General features: G+C 45.1%; 1 protein-coding gene and 1 non-coding gene across 2 annotated transcripts in view; both read right to left on the reverse strand.

Annotated features, from left to right (window-relative positions):
* Nucleotides 1-320: 320 nt before the first annotated feature.
* The window catches only part of LOC122186646 (fibrocystin-like), a 29,453-nt gene continuing 9,235 nt past the window's right edge, over nt 321-20,538 (reverse strand). The window contains exons 8-15 of the mRNA XM_042883476.1: nt 19,963-20,093; nt 19,474-19,609; nt 15,870-16,065; nt 15,179-15,246; nt 12,393-14,003; nt 12,069-12,212; nt 5,892-6,105; nt 321-500 (exon numbers count right to left, since the gene is read on the reverse strand). Of these exons, the coding sequence (XP_042739410.1) occupies nt 344-500; nt 5,892-6,105; nt 12,069-12,212; nt 12,393-14,003; nt 15,179-15,246; nt 15,870-16,065; nt 19,474-19,609; nt 19,963-20,093 (2,657 nt within the window). The 3' untranslated portion in view covers nt 321-343. The remainder of the gene's footprint in view (nt 501-5,891; nt 6,106-12,068; nt 12,213-12,392; nt 14,004-15,178; nt 15,247-15,869; nt 16,066-19,473; nt 19,610-19,962; nt 20,094-20,538) is intronic.
* TRNAW-CCA lies at nt 6,679-6,750 on the reverse strand. The gene has a single exon. It is a non-coding gene; the product is annotated as a tRNA-Trp (tRNA).

A 20,538-nucleotide genomic window follows, 5' to 3' on the forward strand; every position in this document is an offset into this window, starting at 1 on the left:
GATCAAATAACAGAAAATAACACTTTTAGAACAGAATTGGCATTGATGCATCAAAAGGGAGAGTTTGTTTTTTTTTTTTAAAAACAGTACACACTGCCCAGAAAATAAGGTAAAGCTCATTTATGTCTCATAAAGCACGATTATCCATAGTTAACCATGAATACAGCTGCACAGCATTACAACTGCTATTCAAAGTTGGAAAGCTTTTAATATTATATATTGCTGCTGCTCAGCCTAAATTGTTTCTTCTTCTTTTTTTTTTTTTTTTTTGCCTCCTTTAAATGTACACAATATTACAAATTTAATTTTAAGCTGTTTGAATCAGTCTGTAAAAGAGATTTGATTATACCTGAGTGTTCTGGCCCCAGTTTTTCCATATCTCAGTAATCTTGGCGGTAATTGGCTGATTAGCTCCCTCACACTCCATCTCTGCCTCAGTTTCCATGGTAATGTTACAGGAGCTATTATAGATGAGAACTTCATCTCTTTCCACTTTAGGGCTGAAACGAGAAGGGAGGTTAAATGGGGTGTCATCAATCTTAATGAAATGCAATTATTTTTACTCTTATTAATCATTGCAAGCCATTAGCTTGTGGCAACTCCTGGCCACCATTTGTCAAACTTTGCAAATTTCTGTAATTTTGTTTCCATTCTTTTATTGTTTATTTGTTTTTCCCCCCTTTATCTGCACGCGCTTACGATAAAATACATGCATAAATATCTCTCAGTGATGCCTTTCTGCTCCTCCAAACTATCACAAACAGCAGCAAATGCCATTCTAGGACCAAGGAAGATAAGTGCAGACAACAGCAAGGGAATCAGCAGTGCTGGGATCAAAGATGGACTCCTACGTGGAGCAGGGTTTGCTCACGTCCCCCCTCCCCGTCCTACTCACACTTAGCAATAGGGAATGAATAACTTGCGACTCCCTTAGGGCAAGTGGAGAAATTGGAAAAGCCACACAACTGGCTAACTGGTCCCTAATTCCAACTGTGAAAAAATGAGCTCATTTAGGGGTTCCAATTCCTGCTACCCAGCTGATTGCAATGATGCTTTGTTGCTAGCATTGGAACATTAACTTAGTAAATTAATTAAACTTACTTAACAGCCCAGACTAAGCAGATTCGATATATGTGCCAGTTACACCAACAGACATTTGCTCCAAAGCTTCCCCTTGCACAGGAGGGGAAAGTAATAGAGAAAGTGGTGGGGAAGAGATATTTTTTCTGGGTCTTGCTACTGACAGCTGCTTACTTTGGTAGCGTTTTGTTACGAGGAGCTATAGGATCTAAGATCCCTCAAAGCGAGGGGAAGGCTTCCCCATTTACTTATGCAGACTTTGGAACACTTCAGTGCCACTCCTCCCTGCTTCCTTTGCCATCGTGCCTTCTTGTCACCCATCAAATACACAAATACACACCTGGCAACTCGTAGGAAGAAGAGCAGAAGCTTCAAATGCCGATTTAGAATCATAGAATGGCTTGGGTTGGAAGAGATCTTAAAGCCAACCCATGGTTCATGGAAAGGGACACCTCCCACAACCCAAGCTGCCCACAGCCCCATCCAGCCTGCCCCTGGGTGCTGCAGGGATGGGACATCCACAGCTCACCCATTCCAGTGCCTCACCACCCCATGTAAAGACTTTTACTCAACAAAATAGAGGATCAGGTGGGTAGAGTCAGGATTTTCAGGAGTTTCCAGCATCCTGAAAGATCCAACTAACAGCATTTGCTGACACACCGAAGTCATGAGCCAAACTGCTATCTAAGTCAACCCAACAGCCAGAGCTTCCTTGAGAGCACAGCGATCAGGATCATTTGGTGAACCTGAATTTTTAAAGCTGGGCTGGGTATGATGGCTCACTGAGCAAACAAGGAGCTGCTCTAACTGCAGATAGGGGCCTTTGTTCTGTTGCCCCTTTTTTTTAGGGCAGGAGGAGGTTAATGCGCTAAAGGACGCAGCCAGAGTCGCAGCAGCAACAGAAAAAAAGAAAAGCTTCCTGCAAGTAGCTGAACCTTTTTAACAGTGAATTTTTATTTCTATATTTAAATGAACCTTTCCCTCTGCTGTATCAATAATCAAAAGCCAGCCGTAGGGAACTACACTCGCTTTTGATAGCAACACTTTGAGAACTGCTCTTGTCCTGCGCGATAATTCAATGGACTGGGCTATCTTTCAAGACTGCAGAGTACTTCTTTTTCATGCTACAAGAAAAAGCTGCATCTTTAAATAACCAACTATTTTAAAGGGAGAAGGGGCATGTTTTCGGCTCACACAGCTCAGTTGGCAACTTGACGCTAATTGAAGTCAATGGAGAGGAACTCCAAGTGGTAATCATAGAATCACAGAGTCTTAGAATGGCCTGGGTTGCAAAGGCCCACAGTGCTCATCCAGTTCCAACCCCTTCTGTGTGCAGGGTCACCAACCAGCAGCCCAGGCTGCCCAGAGCCACATCCAGCCTGGCCTTGAATGCCTGCAGGGATGGGGCATCCACAGCCTCCTTGTAGGCAAAGAGCCAACTCCTTGCTGTCCTTGAAGAAGTGCACCCGTATCTGTGATGCAGGACGATGTTAAGGAATGGCACGGCTTTACAAGAAGGTGCAATTTGTGACAGAGAATCAAGGGAGCCATTCACCCAGCAGCAATGTTAACAGACAGTTGCCCTTTTCTTTTCCTAAGGAATATGCATTTGCCACTAGGTGGGCATAAAGTACAGACTACAATAGAAGAAACTTTGTTCAAAACACCTAAAACTAGTAAGAGAGAACAGGAAAGACTGAACGTGTAGTTAAGTCAGCCATGCTTTCTGTGCTTTAGTTCCCATCCTGGATGAATGTCTGAACTGCTGAACCTTTCTGCAGAACTCATTCATTTGTTTTTTTATTATTATTTTCACTTACAAGTATTAGTTAGAGCAACCAGCATGCATTATTTCAGGAATTCCCCAAAAAGATTCCTTCAATCACTTTCAAACCCTTTGCCACAAACTGCACTTAATATTTGAAAATTGAATGTTTACTGAAATTAAGTTTGGAAACACAATTTCAAGAGCTCTGAGATAGATCATTTGGTTCACTTCAACTCCCTTCCTCTATTTTTCCCCAGATTTTCAGATCAAGAAACTCATCCTCATCAGCCCTCCTTCCCTGTCCTTTCCCACTGTCAGCAAAACCCACTTTAGAAATGGACTCACCAGAAAAACACACTGATGTGCTGGAAAATTCCTTTTGAGCCCATACTTGAAACTCTACACAAAGTATGAGTGTGAACACAGTAGGAGGGAAATTTAGTGACAACTTAAAAAGGTTTAAGTTCGAAAAAAGCAAAAACAGTAGGTAAAAGGGTGATTGATTTGATCTAGAACCTGAAGAGATGTTAAACTCTTTCTGGGACATAGACAATTAAAAAGGGCAAAAACATTGTGAAGAAAAATAATGAAGCACTCATAAAATGAACTGTGTGACTTTCCATCACACGATAAACCCAGGTTCAGACCTCCCACCCCCTTCACTCCACTGACACCAGGATGAAGCAGCAGAACTGGAGAAATGCAAACCAGGAAAATGAACAAAAAGAACCATCATAATAATTCCCCCAATACAGATTTGTAATCAGTAAAGAGCTGAGCATAATTCTGAAAGCAGTAAGTGAAAGCAGTAATCATGGGCTGCCTCATCACTCTCAAGTCTGAGTTACCTGGTGCCCTTCTACGACGGCATAACTGCATCAGTGGACAAGGGAAGAGCCACTGATGTTATCTATCTCAACTCCAGTAAGGCCTCTGACATGGTACCCCACAACATCCTTCTCTCCAAATTGGAGAGATATGGATTTGATGGGTAGACTGTTTGATGGATGAAGATCTGGCTGTGAGATTGTATCCAAAGAGTGGTGGCCAATGGCTCAACCTCTGAATGAAAATCAGTGATGAGTGAGGAGTCAATACTGGGACTGGTGCTCTCTAACATCATCACTGACATCAGCGTGGGGTCGAGTGCACCCTCAGCAGTCTGTGGGTGACACCAAGCTGTGAGGTGCTGTTGACACACCCAAGGGACAGGATGCCATCCAGAGCAACCTAGACAGGCTGAGAAATGGGCACAGGTGAACCTCATGAGGTTCAGCAAATCCAAGTGCAAGGTTTGAAACTGGATCACGGCAACACCTGCTGTCAGTACAAGCTGGGGGATGTAAGGAATGAGCACAGCCCGGACAGCAAGGGCCAGGGAGCACTGGTGGTGGACATGAGCCAGCACTGTGCCCTCACAGCAGTTGTGATGGGACCAGGAGAAATGGCTTCAAACTAAAAGAGGGGAGATTTAAACTGGATACAAGGAAGAAGGTTGTTATGATGAGAGTAATTAAGCACCGGCACAGGTTGCACAGAGAGGCAGTCGTGCCCCATCCCTGCAGACAGCCAAGGTCAGGCTGGATGGGCTGTGAGCACTGATGGAGCTGTGGGTGTCCCTGCTCAGTGCAGGGAGTGGGACAGATGGCCTTGAAAGGGCCCTTCCAACTCAAACCATTCTATGATTACCTGCCTTGGAGTTACCCTGCTCATAGCAAAAGGAAAGCAAAGCTCAGCAAGGCAAGGCAAGGCAAGGCCCCTGAAATTTCTTGTTTTGAAGCTAAATCGATCATCTTAATTTCAAGTTGCTCCCTCCTATCCCTTAAGTTTCTCTTGTTCTTGTGTCCCCTAATACACCCATCCTCCCCATCTCCCAGGATGATATCAGACACTACCAAGGCACAGTGAGGCTTTGGACACACCAGCTGTCCAGCTGTACATATCCACTGCCTGGCCTGCAGCTTGCTGACAATGTGCAGATTAGGGTAGAATTCTACTTTCCCCTCCCTCAAAAGGAAACTAATTTCTTCCTGCCCAGCTGAGATTTTCTCTAAACTGGCAAGAATTCCATAATTCTTAACACATCCAATCCTTATGAAACCCAGCTCGAGTTTATCAGAGCTCAAAAGCTGATGGGGTAAAAATGACAAACTGACAGGCAGATGCTATAACTGTATTACTGCTGTCCAGTATTCACCAATTCTTCTCACCTCAACACAGGGCATCCAGAAATCCCTTGATGACTCGTAACACTACTGGTGGCATAAGAACCAGATAAGGATGAGGATCAAAACTCTGCAACGCCACTGAAGTAGCTGGACTGCACCAACGATCACTCCCCATTGAAATAAAGCATACACAGCACTGCAACGATATTCTAATTCCCTATTTAAGGGCTTAAGTGTCTTTTGCAGAGTGCAATTCATCTATTTATTCCTTACTCCGAGCCTTTCACTCCTGGAAGTACACGCTCTGCAGGTATAGGTCTCTACAGCTCTATCAAAGGCAAAGGTAACAATTCACACTTCCAGGCAACTTGGTCTTGGATTTGCAAAACCCAACCACCCCTTGCTGAGCAAATGTTGCACAGCCTGCTGAATTTTCTCTGCAACTTTTTACTCATGAAACTGCTTGGAGAGAGGAAGGGGAGGGGAAAAAAAATACAAAGGCTTCTGCTTTTCATAATGCCTAATCTTTTTCCCCATTGGCATCCACCAGATGTTGCTTTGGATCAGAAGATAAATATTAAAATCTAAGAAGGAACAAAGCAGGCTGTTTACGAGATGGATTTTCTGATGTTTCTCAAACCCTTTAAAAAAGACGGGAGAGGAGGGGAGGGGGGCGAATAGAAATGCTTTGATAGACACAAGGAATGAATTTCACGACCCAGCAGAGCTCTCTAGCGGTCTCAAGGCTAAATTGCTCTGCTGGCAGCAGCCTAAGAGTTAGGAAGCACATCCTGATGTCAACCCGAGAATTAGGAATTATCTCCTGCAGTCCATCGTTTGGCAGGGGCGGTGAATACCTTCTGGGTAGAACTAACCTGGCAACGAGTCCAGCAATGCGGCTCTGGGAAGGGCCGGTGTCCCCCTGCTGCTGCTGAGCTTGGCTCTCCCCACACAGGTACAGGTAGGACCCGGGTCCTTGCTGGCGGTAGGAGCCCACCATGACTTGGACATCACATTCGATAATGGTGGATCTGTCCTCTTGGCAGTTGGCAGAAGAGTGGGTCAGGCTGCAGAGAAAGGCCAAGGACGCTGCGAAGACAGGAAGGGAACGAATCACGGAATGGCTTAAGTTGGAAAAAAGCTTAAACCCCCCCAGACCCAATCCTGCGAGGGACTTTTTGTTAAAACCCCCATCTGGAACCAACTACACTTCTCCTTGTTGAGGGGTACCAGGGACAGGCGAAGCAGTGCCCAGATGTGGCACCAGGCTGGGACATCTACTGCCTCCCTTCCAAGAATGGGATGAGGGGATCATAGAATCCTAGAGCGGCCTGGGTTGCAAAGGAACACAATGATCACCCTAGTTCCAACCCCCTGCTGTGTGCAGGTCGCCAACCAGCAGCCCAGGCTGCCCAGAGCCACATCCAGCCTGGCCTTGAATGCCTGCAGGGATGGGGCATCCACAGCCTCCTTGGGCAACCTGTTCCAGTGCCTCACCACCCTCTGTCCAGATACTTCCCAAAACAGGCCCAGCATGGCAAAACCCTCTGCCAGGGCACATTTGCTGCCCTTCGGTGAAGCTGTGGGATCTCAAGAAGGAGAGCAAAAGAGCTGCCCTTGGGCCAGCCATCCCATCACAGCACCCCAGAGAGGAGGACATGCTGACCCCGGTGTGATTTGAACACACAGCCTTCTGATCTGGAGTCAGACGCGCTACCATTGCGCCACGAGGTCAGGGACAATCACCCAGAGCAGCCCACAGGTCACTGATGTTAAGCAGATGTTGGCTACATGTGTCACTGCTTCCCCTCGTGCATCCCAGCCTCCGGTTTGGTACATCTTTCTGGGGGCGAACTGCTTCCCAGCAGCTCCCTGTTTCACGCGGTGTGCCTGAACATAACTCCCGTTGTATGACAAGGATCCACATCTCTGGGATTGAAAGATCTGAAATCCAGACGCAGATTTAGTGACTGTTGTACAGCCTGGAGGACTTCTAGGGCACTTGGGTGAATGGGGGGACCAGTTTAGCACCATGGGTATGCTAAGAGGTGTGATGGGAGCGGCTGCTTTGCTTTGAAATGGATTTAAGGAAAAAGATGTGACCAGAAATTAAGTTTTCCTATTGCAAAATCTAGAAGGGAAAAAAAAAAAAAAAAAAAACCCACAAAAAAACTTTCAAAAATATGAACCATTATTTGGAATAATAAGAAAAAGATTGCCTGCATCTTCACAAAATTTGCACTGATAGTTCTCGCAACCAAAAAAGACCCCTTCCTCAAAGATCTCAGGAACAAGAGACAGAGCTAACAGGCAGAGAATCCTAAAGGAGTGGTGATATCATGCCTATATTGCTACTTTTATTGTCCAGAAACTATGCCTAGAGACAGCTGAGCAGTCTATAAGACTGCTAAGTCTAAGTCTATAAGTTCCCAAAGAAGCCTCATGCTTTCTTGAAGGCCTGGCTGCCATTGCCAGGTGTATTTCAAACAGTCCTACCTGCACCTGTGTTTTGGCAAATGACTATCAGACTATCTGAAGGACTAAATGCTGCAATTAACTCGCCTTTGCAGTATTTTTATCTGCAGTAAAACAAATTCATTAAAGGAATTCCTTCTCATTCTGTAAGAGGGTAAGGCTCGTTCTGCCTTACTAGCGGTAGGAAAGGCTGTGACACAACCAGATGTGGTCGTGGAGATGATACAACTGGATTTGATGTCTAACCAACAACGGCAATAATAAAGGACGTACACTCCTTAAACACACCTAGAACAACCTAGAAAGGGACTTCATTTCCATACACTACTGCTTCCGTCCATTGGATGTTGATACCACTACTTGTGTCCATTTCTCATCCCTTCCTTGAGGATTTACGAGGTTCTGATATTTCCACATTACCCTTCCCAATTAGGAAGAAGTCTTCCTCTGACCACTAAATGCAAATAACCCTTGGTAGCAGAAAGCTGCCATTCTCTCCTGCAACAAGAGAAATAAATAAATACCAATTCAAGATGGTAACACACTTAGCATATCCTGGAAGTGCATAGTCTACTCATTCCAGGATGCCTCTCCCTGCTTAATTCGTAAGTGTCTGAATCCCAGAATAAAGCTTCTTTATGCTTTATCTATCCTGTAAATACAGAACCCACTGATCACATGTTACACAATCCCATCACCAAGATTAATGCATTCATCCCATCAGAGCATCTTTTCTGAGGTCAGACATGATGGCAGCCAAAACTCTGTGTGTCAGGGATGGGTTAAGGACCGGCTGCCCCCAGCCCTCTCTTTGAAGGATGCTCTGGCTTAAGCCAGGATCCTGGGCTGTTCAGCACCAGGGCTTTGTTCTGGGTCGCTGTTTAATAACAACTGTTGGACATGTGATGAGGCTAAACCCCACAGGAGATCCAAGGGCAGCTGCAGATTGATTGAACAACTGCCCAAAGAGTCCCGGTGCCAAACCACACATCTATGCACCGCTCTCATAGCTGGCAGCAGAGCGCAACGTTAACTTCCACTCAGCAGAGAGAAAAAGCAGGTTACGAATGAAAGAAATAAAAAGTGAAAATAAAGGCAAAAGGAAAGGGAGAGGAAAAAGAGAGACCTTCTAAGGTCATCAAGTCCAGCCTCTCCCTATGAAGAATTGCTCCCTACGAGACATTCATTTTGCACAGCCGGGTTTCAGAAGTCCCAAGAGGTGACTTGGCAAGCATCTATTCCACTGCCTGATAGATCTCACTGTCAGAACACTCTTGCCATGTAATCAATATGCTTCCCCCAACCCCCGCCCCCCTTTCTTAATTTCATTTCCAGATTTGAAGGGCAGAAGGCACCATTTGGACGCTTTGGTTTGATATCTTCAATAAACGTGAGAGACCCTTGCCTCTACTCACATTTCAATTGCTACAGCACTTCCTCTTCAGGCCCTCTGCACCTATATGTGCAAATCTCCCCATTTCCCTCATTATATTCCCTGTGGTCCTACTCAATGGATCCCCTTGGTACACTTCATTGCTGCATCCAAAGCTACTTCCCCTCATTCCTTCTGCTCCAAACAAGGAGCTCCAATAAGCCACGTCTCTCTTCCTTTTAAACCAGCCTCATTTCATTCATTCCTAGTTTTTAATCTAAACCATCTTCTCTAAGCATCCACTTCTACCAGTGTGACATGACTATTGGCAGGTCAGAGATTTGCTCACAAGGATCCTACATAAAAAAGCCTGGGCTTGCATTCTTACTTCTTGTGCTCTGAATGAAGCACACTGAAGTACTTCCTACGCCCAGGTTGTACCAATGGTCAACCCAAAAACTCTCTACAAGCCCTTTTCTTAAGGGAAGACCCCATGAGACAGACTCATGGATGACCAGTGGTTCCTCACACCTTAGAAAAACATCTGTTTAATGGGGAAAAAAAGTCCCATTGCCCATCTGCAGAGGGTTTGACCATATAAGAAAGCCAGATGGACCAGCTAAGGACTCCCACATGAACATATCTCGTCGTGGACAGGTTGAACACAACACGCTCCACCACTAAGAAGGGAAGAGAGCTTCCCTGACATCCCCAAGCTATGCAGGGAAGGCATTTCCACTTCATGATGTGTTCCAACAGGAGAAACACAGCTCGATCTCTCATTTAGCATCCCCTGGGCTAAGTGAAGAGCTGGGAAATGGCAACTAAGCTTCACACCTGGCTGCAGCAGCCCCTGCACTGAAGGGACCTTATAAGCCCAGGACCACTCCCTGTGCTCCTCTTCATGGCTCACATCCATAGGAATCCCTTTGCCACCTCTTTCACATGGAGGAAGCTACAAAAGAAAGGATGTGAGAGCTGCAAGTGGCAAACTCCTCCATGCACATGGCAGCAGGTAAAGAATGTGATGAGACTGCACGTAATACCCTAAACTGTTGGGGATGTAAGACACAAAATATTAGGGGGAAGGTAGCCTAGAAAGCAACACTAAACAACACTAATGTTATAAATAAATGTGCAGCCACATGCACACAGCCTACATACATCTCTCAGTGACTGCAAATAGCCTAGTAAACCCACAAAGGACTTTTTTTAACTGGGAGAAAAAAATCCTGTAAGTGCATTGACATACATTACAGAAAATAATTTAGTAACTCAGCTGCTGAGATGAGTAAAGTGCAAAAACCACAGCAGGTGACAGAGGGGGGGTGACTTCTAAGCGGACCTAAACATGTGTCCCTTTGCTTGGGGAGGTATCACTCCCTTTGCATCTTCTCATCCAAAAACCTCAGCCAGCAAGTGGGCAGCAATCAGCATTCACTTGCTGACATCTCGTGTTGGGAAAAAGAACTGCAGAGCTGCCTGCAAGATGGATTTCCCCAGGCTCCCCCCTCTGCCGCCTTATCCCCCAGTGAATTTTGAACACAGTTATTAATGCTTTTACAGTTAGGATCAGTTTGACTACATTTTGGTTCTGCTGTTCTTCCTGCAATGCCTAAAATGCCTTGTTTTATATGCTGGTTTTTTTTTATATTGTTCAGCTTTGTTTTTTTTTTCATGCTGTTTGCACTCCAGCTTATGAACTATACACGGATCCCTGTTGATTGTCTTAGCTTTGGTTTGGGATTCTCCACAGCTTAACATCTTTTTCTTTTTTTTCTTTCTTTTTTAATATATAATGGTATTTCCCAGGGATCAGCAAAGTAAACAATTCTGAAAGACAAGAGAAACTTCTGGATTTCATAATAACTGAGGGTGACACGATGGTGATGCGTTGACAGTTGGACTAGATTATCTTAGTGGTCTTTTCCAACCTTAACAATTCAGTGATTCTATGAAAGAGATTTTAGGACACCTCTCACCCCAACCCCTGCCCACAGCAATGCTGAATTTCACGTTGTTCACTTAAGTTTCTCAGCAGCTGATCAAGTCAACTTCTGACTGTTCCCAAGGATGGAGTCTTCACACCTTTGAGGAGAACCTTGGCAATCTAACCTCATGGAAACCTTCAAAGCCACTTTTCTTCCAGGTCCCCACATGAGATCTCTGGTCATTTGGACAGCCACAGAATCACAAGGATTTCTGTAGATCTCCAGATTTTCCTCCCAGCATCAAATCTATGGAGCTGCTAAGATCTGTTCCACCACTACTGCAATGCTGCAGCACCAAGGTAGTCACTCTATACATAGTGCTTAGGGAACTGAATACATAGAAGCACAGGATCATAGAATATCCCAAGTTAGAAAGGACCCATGTGGATCGTTGAGTCCAACTCCAGCCTCCAGATAGCACCACTCAAAAATCAGAGTTTATATATCATGATGGGATTTAAAAATCTTAAATACTGCCTCTTGCCAGCATTAGGAGCTTAGTAACGTGCTGCCAGAGCGAGGAAATACGCCTTGTTCAAGCATGTGCCCGTTTGGAAGAGTTTTCTCCAAAACTGAGGCAGTTATTTCTCTTTGAGAGAGACAGAACTGGCAACATTCCCTATTGCGCTGCCTCTCTCCTGTTAAATAGGATGCTCTACCTGAGGGATGATCTCATGTTGCTCTCAAGGAATTCAAATCCTCAACTCCGGCTTTCCAAAGGTATGAATTGGCCACAGTGTATCATTCACACTTCCAGACATTCACCTTGTTCCACCAAACTCATATCCCACTGAAGCTGTCCCATCATATAGCCAAAAGCCACAGAAAAGACATTTAAGGTAGCTTGAATCACAGAGCGGCTTTGGTTGGAAGGGACCTCAAGGATCATCAAGTTCCAACCCTTTTGGTTCTGGGCCATAAAGAACTGCTGTCACTTCACACCTCACACACAGCCATGAAGCATGTGTGGCAGCTCGGGCCACAAATGGATCCAAAGCCCAGGGCCACAGATGCAAAAACATCCCTAACACCAACAGACTTCAGAACAAACTCAAAAAACAGAAGCTTATGTTGGTTCCTCACTTCTCTCCAGAGCTGATTCTACTTTCTTTTCCCACAGGATAACGTACACTGCAACCACACTCCCTTTTGGGTCAAAATATGGTTTTAGGGAGTATTTTTAACACAAAGCCAGATTTTATGTCTAAGCTGACCTTGTAAGCGTGGTGCAAGGCAGCTAAGGCTCGTTGTCGTTTCATTGCCCAGCATTTCACAGGGGCTGCCACAGATGGTGACCAAAGTCTGCCCTGGGGAAAATCCAGTTCCATGCAGGTGAACCACTCCTCCATTCAAGCCACCTTGGAGAAGAACAGAAAATGAGATGTAAGACATAGCCCAGTAGCTACCAATCAACAGGAACAGTTCTATCAAATCAAAACTTTTGCTGTCATGCAAAAAAAAGTAAAAATAATCACATCCATCACCACCAATAATCCATCACACAGCACCTCTTGGAGGAAGAACCATTTGTGACTCACCCCAGTTGCAACGCACAGCTGTCACCATCAGCTGAGAGATGAAGGTCAGGTTGGAGGAAGCCCAGCCTTTGGGGACATGCAGGCCCACCACAGGGTATTCACCAGCAGGGAGCAGAGGAGGAGAGCACTGCAGCTCCGAGTGAGTGATGGTGACACCCCTACAAGCAGAGTCTCCAACAAATACATGGATGGCATCCATCTCCATGACCTGTGACATATTTATTGTTAATAGGAGGCCAGTCACAACAAATGAAAGGAAAGCTGGTGTAGACTCCTCACTGTAACTAACTTCTCCAATATCATAGGAGATGCCATCTACTGTCAACCTCAGTGCCCTAGCGCCATTGCCTGGGGGCACCGTGCACTGGATGGCTATACAGGTGACATTGAGGATGAGGCATGGTTGCTGACCAATGAGAACAGATGTCCTGCTCTTTCCTTTCAGTGCTGCACCTGCAAAAGTGAGCAGGCCTCCACCATTGGTACTGAAGTTTTGGGGGTAAAACTGGTGGACTTGAGGCGTGATGGTGAGAACACTGGATGTATTTCTGAAGCAAGCTTGACCACTTCTTCTGTTGGATATAGAGATGTTATGCTCCCCTGGGGCAATGCAGTCCATCTGGCACCTGATGCTGGTCTCATTCCAGAAAGTGACCTCGCAGACAGCCTGGTCATTCACGTGCACCACAGGGCTGTCATCTGGCCACTCCAGTCTCTGCCCTTTGATGGTCACATCGGTGTACATCCCACTGGTCTCCCAGGTCACCGCATCTACAAGGGGAGTTGACTGCTCGTGAAGGTGGAGCGTACAATCCCCAAGGCAGACACTGCTGATTCCATTGACAGTCACCGTGACATTAAGAGCCCAAGACACCTCAGCCCACCACTGGTAAGGCAAAAGGTGTGTCCCTGAAAGGACCATGCACTTAATGCTATTGTTGTCAGAGCTCTGGAGCTCACAGGAATAATTACCATCCAGGCTGACCTGTCCCAGCTCTCTTCTGGATCTTAAAGCAATCCCTGATATAGTAAGTAACATCCCACCACAAACAGACCCTTCTGATGGGAATATGGAGGTTATCCGTGGAGTTACTGTGATGGTCTGCAGCCTTGCTGTCACATGAGAATACCCAAGCTGTCTCTGGATAACCTGGATAGGGTATATCCCAGGTTCCAGGTTGCTCAGTGGTAAAGAGCATTCATAAAACATTGCAGACTCATTGCCACGTCGCAGCTCAAGCTCACACTCGCTGTCTCCCAGCTTAGCCACAGATCCAGTGATGTTTACCCCCTGGATGCTCAAGAACAGGCTACTCTCCAAAATTTCCAGTTCAACTGTGGTAACCAGAGGTGTCAAAGCTCTTTGGTAATTAAAGGTGATGCTTTTTGCAGCAGGAACATTTTGAAATGAGCTATTGCTAATGAGTATATTTACTCTGACAGGGACATCTTGAGAAACTTCATTAGAGAAATCAGCAGCTGGCGGGGTCAGACACCAAATGGTCTCTTCTGCCAAGCGGGTAACCAGACAGGTTTGTTCATTTACTGAAACAGAAACCAGGGACCGATTTTGGCTAAAGCCCAGCCCTGAGATTGTGAGCAGCGTTCCACCTTAGGAGAGAAAAAACAGAAAACAAAAAAAAGAATATTAAGTGCAAGAAGGGAATGAATGACTGTGAACTGTCTGTGTGCTGAGGATAAGAACAGCACTCAAGTAGCAATCCGGATTTTTTAGGAAGTGATGAGAAAGATGCAAAACCTTCAGCATTCCTAAGTTAATTCCACACCTCTAAGCCCACAGCAGCCTCACAAAGCCAGCTGAAACATCTCTCCATCTCCGTTTAGTTAGCCTCTCAGTGCCCTGCCTGCTTAAGCCCTTCACAAAACTGCAGCCAAGAGTTAACCAGTGGTTACCTTCCAATGTACCCCCTAAAAATGAAAAGAAGGGTGCAATACTTTTTTTCTTAACGCAGTTAACTCTTCAGAAGTAACAGCCCTTGCCCTCTAAGCTCAAACTAATCTCTTTTCTTTAAAGGCTGGGAATGGAATCTGGGGAGGACCTGAAGTCACCTCACAGAAATTTCTGTCTTCTCTACACGAGCTCCAAAGGGTCCATGTAATATTCACCAAATGGATTCAACTCTCCTCCACCCCGCAGGCAAACGACAAAATAGGATAACCCAAAATCTGTGCTTCGAGATCTTGAGTGAAATTTTTGTGTTTACTTCAGTGATAATTTGCTCTGAAACACAGTTAAATGATTTCCAGTGTTAAAGTATGGAATAGGATTAATCAATATTTCATTTTTGACTAAAGTTAACACTGAAAAAGGCTTTTTTGTGTGTTCAAGTTCAGGAAAATAGGTATCTCTTTTGGGATAGACTGAAAAGAGTGCTTGCTTGAAACCAGGATTGCGCCCTACCATCCAATTAACTTCCATGCATAAAGTCATGAAAGATGGAGGCGTAATGACTGAAAGTTACAGCATGCATGAGTCAGGTGTGGGTGTGCTTTGTTTCCCCAAAGGGAACATGCAAAGACTTGGGGAAATCAAACCCAAAGCACAGGGACCCCTGAGCCAGCCAACCAGATCGAGGGATGCTCGCTGAAATCCCACGTTCCCAGGCTGCTGCAGTCTGATGTCTGCATAATAAAGAGTCACAGATTTAAGACACCCTCATTTAAACTGATGTGAAACGGGACGCCCTTTCCAGCCCTGCAGGGAAACTGTGCCCTTGACCCCTTTAACCTCCGTAAGTGGCTGCAGATGTACTGCCTTTATTTACCCAGGAAAGAGCCGCAACACGGCTCGATGCTGAAGACCTCCGAGATGTAGTGGATTAATGGCTCAACCCTGCAAAACAAGCAACACAGAAGGTTTGGGGGTTTTGCTTTCTTTCTGGAACATCTTTGATTTCTTAAACTGGAAGAGGGCAGATTTAGACTAGATATTAGCAAGAAACCCATTACTGTGAGGGTGGTGACACACTGGAACTGGTTGCCCAGTGAAGCTGTGGATGCCCCCTCCCTGGAAGCCAGGCTGAACGGGGCTGTGAGGAACCTGGTCCAGAGGGAGGTGTCCCTGCCAATAGCAGGGGGTTAGAACTGGGTGATCTCTTCCAACCCAAAGCATTTTATGATTCTATTATGAATATTGTCTCATGGCAACCTGTGGGCCAAGCGCAGTTCATACAGCACAGTGAACTGCCTATCAGAACCAACCAGAACGTGGAGTTTTCTGCTAAACAGATCCCAGCATAGCCATGTCAACAGATGCAAGAGCTCCAAAGATCCCAGCTGCCTTTCTTTCCCTGCTCCTCCCTTGGGAAGTAGACTGAGGAAAAACCAGGTATAACCTCCAAAAAGGCACTCAGACAGGGGTGTAGCTTTGCTTTCCCTCTTCAAATGAGCCCTAAGATACCAAACAGGATGGAGAAGAAACTTTATATCTTAAGGGAAATGTGCACATTCACACACCTGTTTGAAGCAATAGCAACGCCATTGATGATAACAGAAACGTTGTACCATCCCACAGCCAAGGCTGGAAGCGTCACATTAAGACCACTGTCCATCTGCACCTGGATCTGTGCCCACACGCCCCCAATTTGGACCTTGATATCTGACCCTCGGTAGTTCGCAAATGAGGATATTCCAATCTGAAGCTCCTGACCCCCTGCAAATGGGAGAAATGATGAAATTATTTCAGTAGCAATGGTTAGTTTAGCGCATAAAACCATTAGGTGCAGTCATGTCCATCAGCCAAAACCCAGAAACTGGAAGACTGCAGTCTTCGTGTTCTATTAATTCCTTTGCTTTCTCAATAAGATCATCAGATATTAATAGTGTGAACTTGGCTATATTCACCTAAAGCCTAAATATCTATTGATAGATATTTAAGGTAAGATCCATGCCCTCAATACAGATATCCTAAACATCCACACCTTGCTAGAGCCAAATCCAGACTTTCTGCAGCTCATAGACTGGAGCTGAGTGAGGGATTGTTCCAAAATCCCTGCAAAGATTCAGACCACTCTTTTCAGCACTATGAGAGTATCTAAACTTCAATGGAATCTCCTACAACTAACTGAAAATTTCCTTAGGGGCCTAAAATCAGATGTCCGTGCACGCTCCATAGCACCTTGTTTGCAGGAAACAGGTCAGTCTCCCCAGTTTAAGTTCTGTTGTGAGATGAATTATACTGAAGATAGAGGTCATTTTGCCTTGTTTTTTTCTGTAGTAATAGAAAAGGACAAGGACTGTGGGGAAGGGAATTTTGTAACACAAATTCCTCCTGAAATAGCTTAAAAATTTAGGCTGGCACGTATCAGTCCAAATAAAGGCTCTGAGATAGCTTTCTCATCAGCGAGGAGAAACAGAGTCTTTGTGGCATAACTCACCTTCTTTTAAGGAAGATTTCCAAAGGAGCAGTAGTGAATCCTACCACAAAACTGCCAATTTCTCTTCACTGACCACATAATGAGCACAGGCTGGTTAGAGATGTGTTCAGGAGATGAATCACATCCCTTTCTCACCTCCGGAAGACATGGATTCAACTCCACAGAAGCAAGCACACACAGGACAGAAGGGGTCTTCCAGCCTAACTCCCTACAGACAATCCTGAATTCAGACAGAGGATGCTAAAATCTCCTTACCATGCACACCAGCAGGTAGCCTGACATGCTCATCTACACACAGAATATCTACCCAGGGTCAGCTCTCTCAGAGCAGCCCCATTTTCACCCATTCCTCTTCCTCCCTGAGCTCACTTGACATAAGAAGTTGACCATGCCACATGTCACACGGTTATCCCAGCCACACAGGGATGGATAAGCTGCTTTATTAAGACAAAGGGAGAGCATAAAAAGAACTTTTGTAGGTTAATTCATCCTAAAGCTTCAGATCCGAGTAGCAATTTTGACTACCAAGCACAGACTGAGACCACTTGGCTCTAACACAGCCTCCCCAGCAGGCACGATCACTGCAGCCTCAGAGAATCCTCTCCTTTCCACAAAGCAGGAGAAAAGCTCCTCTGAGAAGTCATGGAAAGGAGCGCTCTTCCATTCAGCATGCACAGAGTCAAAGTTTGAAAGCCTGTGAAGCTGAATATATTAATAACATGAACTCTTTGGACTCTTGGTCAATTGTCAGCTAAATCCTAGATGCCTGGAAGGCATCGGTGTAATTTATTTATTCTTTTTATTATATAGGAGGAAAATTATATTAAAAGCTGAAGCTGTGGAGGTTCTGAATAGAAGATTGAACCGAGTCCCAGCATCGTTCAGGAGACACTATAACATTAAGGAGTTCCTTGCACCTGGGCTGCCCACGGCTAGAACAATCTCCCCTTGGTGCTATCGTATCTGAATAATATTCAGATGATAAAGGACGTTTTCTCTTACTTATGCATTCTGAAGTAATAGGAAATGACAAGGGCATTGGGGAAAGGGATAGAAATGTCAGGTGTGCAGCAGGCACTGCGTCTTGTTGCCATCACAGCTGTCTCGCCCCCTGCATCCATGCCAACTCTCTGAGCTGGAAGGAGCTTTGTTAAGATATGCATTAAGAAATTGGAAAAAGAAACTTCAGAGTGTAGCCTTGTAGGAATGGAAGTGGGACACATTTAAAAAAAACAAAACAACAAAAAAAAACCCCACAATATTTCTGTTCTCTTCTTAGTTTCCCAGAGGGAGGTATCCCTGCCTATAGCAGAGAATTGGAACTAGATGATCTTGAAAGTCCCTTCCAATCCAAACCATCCTATGGCTCTTACTGTTTTTCCTACAAAGGGAGAGGAGAGAACAGCTGAGGTCAGGTTGGGTTCTTCAGCCTCACGCTATTAGAAACCAGGCCTGGATGTCCCTGAGTCCCAGACCACAGACTTGCCTTAGCCAGCACAAAGAAGGAAGACTGTGGCCAAACTCCTGCTCATTTCTCTTTTGACAGCACTGAGAATCAAACCCTAGATTGCAGCACGCCTCCCTGGACGGGCAAAGTACAGAAAAGATTGGTCTGTGTATGATTGATGTATAATATTAGAATAGTAGGATCCCACATCTCTAGCCATGGTGGGAAGCCTACTGCTCAATCCATTGGTAATAAAACAGGTTCTGCCTGACAGGAGACTTTGCAGTGTCTACAGAAGCTGTGAAAGAAATAAAGAAACAGCTTCAAATCACAGAATTGTAGGGGTTGGAAGGGACCTCTCGAGATCATTGAGTCCAACCCCCAGGTGCCAACAGGAAAATAGAGGTTCCATTTCCTAACTCGGTGTTTTTTTTCCTGTTAACCAGTTCTGTGCTAATTGTCAGGGCACAGAAAGCTAAATACACCTACAAAAAGCCCTGGAAGAAGGCAAAAGGATTTCAGTTTGGGGGATGCTTGGTCCAAGATCATTTCAGTCAACTCTAAAGGTGGCAGCTGAGCTGGTGATGGTTTGTGTCTTAAAGAGAGTATTTAAATCTAGTAATCAGCACCTCTGTCTTGTTGCTGTCATTTTAAACTCAATTTGAAGCTATTAAAGCAAGAGTCTATGGAACGAGTCAGGAAGAAAGAGGCATCACCCTCTGACTACGGCCCACTTGTTAGGGTCCTGGAGAAGTACATTCTCTAGCACCCATTTATCTAGCCATTGCTGAACCTGGTACCAAGAATGGATGAGTGGGGCCATTCCAGAGCAAAGCCAGAGAAATATAACTTTGGAAGAGCATCATAGCACACTTAGCACTGAGAACATGACGCATATTAAACTAAGGCAAGCAACTCATTATCCCAGGCTGGATGGGGCTCTGAGCACCTGTTGGAGCTGTAGGTATCCCTACAGGGAGTGGAACCAGATGGCCTTTAAGGGTCTACTTCCAACACTCATGATTCTATAGTCTTATGTAAGCTAGAGAAAAAATACAAAGCAGGCAGGAGTGACCAGAACTTGCAGAGGACATATGGGCAACAAGTTAGAAAAAACCAACAGGGAAGAGCTTAGTACCACTAAACTCCCTACACCTCAATCGCCTCCATCCAGCCAGCACTGGCAATAACAACAGGGCTGCAGATGATGCCTGACACATCTATAAACACTTTTCACCTGCTAAGCCACTTCTGTTTCTGCTCAGTGATACAACTGCAGGGTTTAAGGAAGGGTCATACTGGAACAAGTTGGTGAATGCTGTTGATTGGTACCCAGAAACTAGTGTCACATGGACAGCAGCATCTTCTGCCCCCTGGAAACAGAAGCAAAGAAAGCATCAGGAAAAAGACTGAACCAATAAAAGAAAAATAATTATTTCCTATGTTCGTGTATCTCCCACACCCAGTAAGTCAGGCACACGGCGTTCCCAAATTTGTACATGCATTAGACTTGCAATCTGTTGGTGTTTCTGATTGCTCCACTCAGTTTCATAAATCAAACACTGTTGTTAATTAGGCTGGTCTAAACTGTAGGTGGAGTCTGGGCTCAAATTTCCCACAGCCAGGACTTGGCTGATGAACTACCATCTGCTTAGGCCAGGGCTATGTAAAAGGCTTGTAGGCTATCATTTAACTGACTGTATCCCAAAAATACGTGGTTTCTTACCTGGGAGGGAACTTTACATTCAATTTGTGTTGAACTTCTGGTATCCTCCAAAACTGGGCAAGGCTGAGATCCAAACAACACCAGGTCTACCCCTTCCAGACCAGTGCCCCTGAGAGCCACTCTCAGTCCTCCTACAAAACCAATTATTTTTAATTACATGAAAGATGTGGAATAGTCTCCTTATCATGCAGAAGATCCTTAATTACTAGGTGACTACAGAAGGGAGTCTGATCTGGGGATGATCATCTTCCACCTTGTTTTGCCCTAAGTTGCCTCTTTCACCCACGATCCTTCTTCTCTGTTATTTACCCTTCCTGTCTATTACTTGAATTGTGGTCCACGATACACAAGAGAACTGTTTATTTCTCAGTTTGTCTTTTAATGACATACTTATTTAAGCCAGCAAGGTCTGGTCTGTGATCTCACACCCAGCCCAAGAATGAAATCAGAAAGAAAGGAAGGAGCGCTAAGAACAAAAAATGAGCTTGACACAGCAGGTGCTTTCACAGTTCAAAAAGCTGCCAAGCACCCTGCTGCCAGAAAAGCCTCAAGCGTGAGATTAGGAAATTTCACATA

Source organism: Lagopus leucura, unplaced genomic scaffold (assembly GCF_019238085.1).
Source record: "Lagopus leucura isolate 7727_CA_CO unplaced genomic scaffold, USGS_WTPT01 Super-Scaffold_100038, whole genome shotgun sequence".
Lineage (NCBI taxonomy): Eukaryota > Metazoa > Chordata > Aves > Galliformes > Phasianidae > Lagopus > Lagopus leucura.